Here is a 6,475-nt window from a genome sequence, read left to right as displayed (position 1 = left end):
CATATTATGTGTATATGTGTGAAAATATATATAAAATATATTTATACAAATTTACATATATGTTATACAAATACAAGCAGAAGATGACAAACAGATCCTAGTTCGTCACTGAATACGTAGACATTTCATAAAACTTACGGAAAAGCAACATGCGCAAACATGCTTGTTTTGTAATAGTAAATTATGCAAATATATCTGGTTTCACATCACTACGTGAAAATAAAACATTCAGACAAATTAACAGAAAAAGAGAAGATAGAAATTCAGTTGGGTGTGGGATTACTTCACATCAAAAACAGATATGGAGGCAGCATGCAATCTGTACAATGTATAATACAGAAATATTCGAGACAAATTTCAAAACACACTTAAAAATTAATCCATAAGTGTACTTAATGTGTATTAAAAAATTGATTAAAATATTAAAGAATATAAAATTGATAGTGATAGCATAATCAATAGCTAATAGCTTATAATGTAACGGATACAAATATTAACAACTTTTCCATTTATTTAAATAAATATAATATAAAAGTTTGCATAAATACTTGTATTATACGTATATATTTAATAAAATTTTAATCATACTATTACATGTATATATTTTATATATATGTGTGTATTATGTGTAAATATATAAAAATATTTATATAAATATTTTTATACAAGTTTACATACTTGTATACAAAAACATATATACACATACCTATACAGCATAAAAAGCTTGTTACTTATAGTTGATGTAATTTAAATTTTATAAGGCATAAAAAAATGTCAATGTAACACACAATTTAATTTATTATGTTAAATGCACGCTATTACTCAAAAGCACTATTGAGTAAAGTTACAAAATTTAATTTTAATTTGTATTTTGATTAAAATTTAAACATTAAACTAAATTTTAACTCAATTACTTAACGTAATAATTTTAGATTTTTTTAAATAATACAACACATGCTTTGAATCTGTTCATAATTAACTTTTCTTTTTGTTTCTAAATTTCTATAAAAATTACACGAATGTTTTGAATATAATTAAAATATCTATAATAGAACAACTCATTAAACACAATATCATTTCAAAAATGTTTTCCAAAAAATTTGTAATAGATTGCTTAATCGACGTACGTCCGAAAATTAAAAAAAGAAAAACTAGAAATTTTACCGTTTCATTTCTCTTATGTTAAAATAAAAATTACCAAATTTATATAACTTTGTATTTAATAAATAATATTTTCTCTATTATACGCACAAGATGTAATAAAGTTAATTTTTTTAAGTTAAAAAATACATAAATGTTTACATAAAACCCATATTCTGAGAGCGAGGCCGCAGGCTTTTGCATAACGCATAATGCATAAAGCAGAAGAAAATCAACCAGTCAAAATCTTTCCTTTCATGAAATAAAAAAGTCTGATTAGTTAATTCTCTTACACTTTATGTATTGTGCGTTATAAAAAGGTCTGTAGTCCAACCTTTAAAAAGTGTTTTTATTTACCAGAAAAAAATTCTTAAAAATGATTTTATAGTTTCAGGCTAAGTTAGAAACCCTCCTTAAAACAATATTTTGACCTCATAACAAAATAGAGTGCAAATTAAAACTGTTTTCTCCATCTCATTTCTAACTTCATCATTTTACGTATATATATATATAAATGTAGGAAAAGTAGTATCAGTTCAGAAAGTTACACGAATAACGCGAACAATGATACAAGCAGAGATATAACTATAAAGAGAGAGAGAGCAAAATATCAAAAAGTAACTTTAAATCAGTAACTTTATGTAATAATTTGTAGAATACACAAAAGAAACACATGTTCTTAACAAGTAATTATTCATTTTATACATTTGATATACGATACGTATAAATAAATCTCATTAATTAAACATAATCTTTTCTATACATATTAAACATATCTTTTCTTTTACAAACACTTCATCATATTATGTGAAATATTTATTAATTAAGTATTTTATTAATGCAGATCCGAATCGTGCATTCCAAGCCAAAGGACCGCTATATGGAATGCTCTCACCATAAAGATCTGGCTAAATGCATTAATAAATGATCTCTTGTGAATCTTGTAATGAAATAAACTTTGCCTTCCTTCCACAAAATTAATTATTATGGTATAAATTATTCTTGTGTCGTATTTAATATATTAACTGTTGCATTGATTGATTCTTCTGTAGAATCGTGTAATTTATACAAGAATTATTTGCTTCTCTTGATATAATTTTGCAAATATTTTGTTTCTAATAATAGACATAAATATTTTGTTTTGTCTAATAAATTATCATAAGTCTCTCTCTCTCTCTCTATTAAAGAAATAAATAAATAGATTAATTTCTTTAAAAGATTATGATAACTTATTAGACATAAATAGTCACTAAATGGTAAGTTCAAATAAATATTTAATGTTTTGAGCATTTTAAGTATAAGTTCCAAGTATATAGACGTATTAAATAAATTTTTATTAGTATGCTATACGTTAAATACGAGTAGCTTGTAAAAATTTAATTAATGTATCCGTAATTGCATATGTAAAAATATTTGTATAAATTATTCGATTCTTTTGTAATAAAATTTATAATAAATATTACATTTATAATTATAATTTAATCTTTTAATAATTTGTAAATGTTTTGCCATTTACAATGTTACATAAATTAAGGATATCTTATCATCTCTGTGCTCTTTTTGTCCATGATAATCGCTAGTGTGATGATCCTCAACTCCGTACGCGAACTTGTACTTAGGATGTGCAATGTAGTCTACATGATGATGACCGTGCTTATCGTGGACAATCAGTTCGTGTCCAGGCCCTACAACTGGTCCATGAAAGTGTGCGAAACTGTGAGCATGCCCTGCTATTCCACTTTGAATCGCTGCAAGGGCCAATACGGCCAATAACAGGGCAAGCTGCCGACAAATTGTTGCCATTTACATGTGCTCTTGCACAAAGCAAGAACAAAATTTAGGATTCTGCATTCAAAAGCATTTTCTTCTCAATCGATTGTAAGTGGGAGCTTTCTTTGTAAATTACGGAGTGTGATAAACGAGTTATTATGATTTAATAAAAAAGTTCATATTAGTTTAATATCTAATAAAAGAAGTTGCAAGATGAAATGTATAAAATTATTTTTTGTAAAATATTAAAAGCACAAAGAATGCAAAAAAAAAATCGAGACTTTTTTATTTAAAACAGTTACAAGAATTAACAAGAAATTAACTCTTTATGATTAGCGTTAATGATATGAATTTATGCAAAAGAATTTTATTATTTAAAAAATGTTGCGTAGCATTCAAAATTAAATAGAGTTAAAACCTATATATTTAAAAAATAGAGTTATATACATGTGTGTATAATTGGATTTAATAATAACTTATTAAAAAGATATCAAATTTTAACGGATACCTTTGTGGTCATTCTTTTGATGCTTGCATCTAACTCCTAAAATACGAATGATACATGAACTTGAATGATGATGAACTTTTATCGATACCGATAGAAATTTATATAGCGTGTTTCTCTTTGCCAGGAGAATTTCGCCACCACTATTTAGGACGTACAGAACGATCCCTGCGAATGACAAAAACACGACGTGAACCAATCGCTTTCCTATGCATAAGATTGGGCACTTCTACGATGAAACACTATTATAGCGAACGCCACGTATACCCGTCCCGTCGAAACAATCGATTTTGCTGTATAGATTGCGCTACGGAAGTTTTTTCCCAAAAGTCTCGAAATGGTTGGCTTTCATAGCCGAGTATCAAAGCGCACGATCGGCAATATTTGAATACAATAATGGACTATTTGAAACCATAAAAAATTAACTTTTTCAGTACACATATACGTACATGTCTTTTTGTGTATCTTTTTGATCGAGAAATCTGGATTTTTTGTTTGTTTCTATAAGTGAAAGAGGGTTTGAAGTTTTAAATATAAATTTTTATAATTGAAGATATTGTAAACGGATAGATTAAATAGGGACAGAAATTTATAACAAATTGATTTATTATCTTAATAATATTTTTATAATAAATAGAGGAAAGTCATCGATACTGACACAGGTCTTCTAAAAAGATATCTCCCTTATTTCTTGGAAACTAATTATTACACTTTATTAAAACTTGTATAATTATTTTATTATTAAAACTTTATAAAAATATGATCTGTTTTAAGTATTTAAAAATTGAGGAAAATATTATAAAATCTGCTACATTATTATCTGATAAAAGATACTTGCTAATTTCTACTATGTTTCTATTTTATTTTTAGTTTTATTTTTAGCTTTAGTTTAAGAACTATTGTTCAAATACAAAATGATCGATGACCTCCTTCTATAATTTTAATAAATATATTGATCCTTTATAAAGCAAATTTTTATTTTGAGGAAATACGAGTTATATTAACGGTTTGCTGCGCAGATTTGCTTTAGTAATAATCTTCGTGTCGCAAAACACACACACACACACACACACAGAGAGAGAGAGAGAGAGAGAGAGAGAGAGAGAGAGAGAGAGAGAGAGAGAGAGTAACATCAGTTATAATTTTTGGATATAAATCAATGATTATAAATTAGTGATTTAAAAAAGATGACGCACAGCAATTACCTTTCTGCAAAAAAAATGACAGTCGATAATTAAATGGTCACGAGCTACTAACATTAATAGCTATCGTCATCTTCCAAATCGCAATGACTAGCTTCATTATCGGAAAATTTCATTCGCGCGGCGCGTAACAATAACCTATTTACACTACAAATACGTTACACGTGTAACGTGCACCATGATGAAATTCAAGCATGTGATACGCTTGATATCAGAGATTTAACCTTCTCATCCGTAACTTCGTTGCTTCCGTGTCGACGGAAAAGTAAAGTGAACACGCGTTACGGGCGTATCTGATATGCCAAATAAAGTCAAGCTCTCCAATATCAGCGGTTCGGATTGTGTGAGGTAAAGAGAGACTGTTTCAATCACCGTTTTTCAAAAAAATTGAGCTTCGATTATTTCGTATATATCTGCGATTTCGCTAATTGCGAAAGGAATTGCAGGTAAAAGTATAGTGTTTCTCGCGGAAGGTGTCCTGATGGCGTATCGAGTAGATTTAAGAATAACTATCCCTGGAATCGTGTATAAAAAAGAGCAGTAGCTCATGTAGTTAACTCGTAATCTGTCCATTTGCTTTAGTAACAACTGTATCGATCCGTGCTGAACGTCGTTATGCGCACTTATATTATGCGGGCGCACATCGCATCGCATTAATAATATTCGGTTTGTGTTTCCTTCGTATATAACTTAATCTAATTTATTGCTTTATATCGTAATCCCGTCGATGTTCATACTAATCTTGATGGATTGGATTTCAAGATAGTTTAGAGCTTCAAAGTGCAAATCACTCATCGTAACATATTAAATTATAATGGCAAAAACGAAAATTAATCTTGCGCTTCTAACTTTTTTCTAAATTGTAGGACAACTCCGGTATTTACGCCTTAACTTGTTAACACTGTTCCAATTAGTAGCACATAACAAGGATCTTGCAACACAGATTGGCAATCGCACAACAGTAAGAGGCCACAAGCAATATGTTTGGCATCACGGCGGCTTTGTATGGACAATAAGTTATTGGAGATATTTGCTGTCAAGGCACGGAAATGGCTCAAATGGTTCTAAATTAAACAGATATAATAGAGTCTTTGTATTTTTCTCATGATGAAGTCACGTGAACTTGACATCATGTTTATAAATGCGTGACAATCTTAACAATTACAAATAGCATCTTCCGTTGACGTGTCGCCTCGCACAATCAGCGTAATCGACATGTGGATGCACGGCATTATCTAAGCTATCAGTCTCATACACAGATTAACGTCACCAAGACAGATTACGTCATATCTGATCTTGCCTATACGTGATCTTATCAATCTGCTGAAATGTACTGTCATTTCCCCTTATCTGTACGTTCTCTTTATGCCAGTCCATTTCCGTTCTCTCTCTGGGGTTTAATAGTAAATGAGAGGGCGTGTCTAATATTCTAAAATATGTTCTTAATATACCTTCTTATCTTAAAGAAATAATAATTGTATCTCCATAGAATCAGGTGTTTTTAAAAGATTTGGTAGCTTTACATAGATAGATTATTTTCTTTAATATATCTAGAAATCTTTTCTTATTTACTTCGTTTTAAGAATTGATAATTTATAAGCATAATATAGTAACCACCCGAAAGGGTAACATATATAGGTAAGGATATATGTGGCGAGAGCGGGAACCGTTCATAATTAACATACTCCATTCTACGTCAGCGAAGGTTCAAAGAGAATACACGTAAAGAGGCACGTAAAGACCCATATAGCACTGGTTCTCGTGGTTCTTACTCAAACTACTGCGCTTGATGAGCAACCGTAATATCTAAGTGAAAATCATGTACCTTGGACGGTACAGCGGGCACTAGAGGAACATC

The 6,475-nt window shown here is 29.5% G+C and overlaps 1 protein-coding gene across 1 annotated transcript in view; it reads right to left on the bottom strand.

Annotated features, from left to right (window-relative positions):
- The window catches only part of LOC108749144 (cuticle protein 19-like), a 4,546-nt gene extending 1,603 nt beyond the window's left edge, over positions 1 to 2,943 (bottom strand). The window contains exon 1 of the mRNA XM_018487677.1: positions 2,686 to 2,943. Coding sequence (XP_018343179.1) covers positions 2,686 to 2,943 — 258 coding nt within the window. The remainder of the gene's footprint in view (positions 1 to 2,685) is intronic.
- Positions 2,944 to 6,475: the final 3,532 nt, after the last annotated feature.

This window comes from Trachymyrmex septentrionalis, unplaced genomic scaffold (assembly GCF_001594115.1).
Source record: "Trachymyrmex septentrionalis isolate Tsep2-gDNA-1 unplaced genomic scaffold, Tsep1.0 scaffold27, whole genome shotgun sequence".
NCBI lineage: Eukaryota > Metazoa > Arthropoda > Insecta > Hymenoptera > Formicidae > Trachymyrmex > Trachymyrmex septentrionalis.
This window is presented reverse-complemented; position numbering and strand designations above follow the sequence as displayed.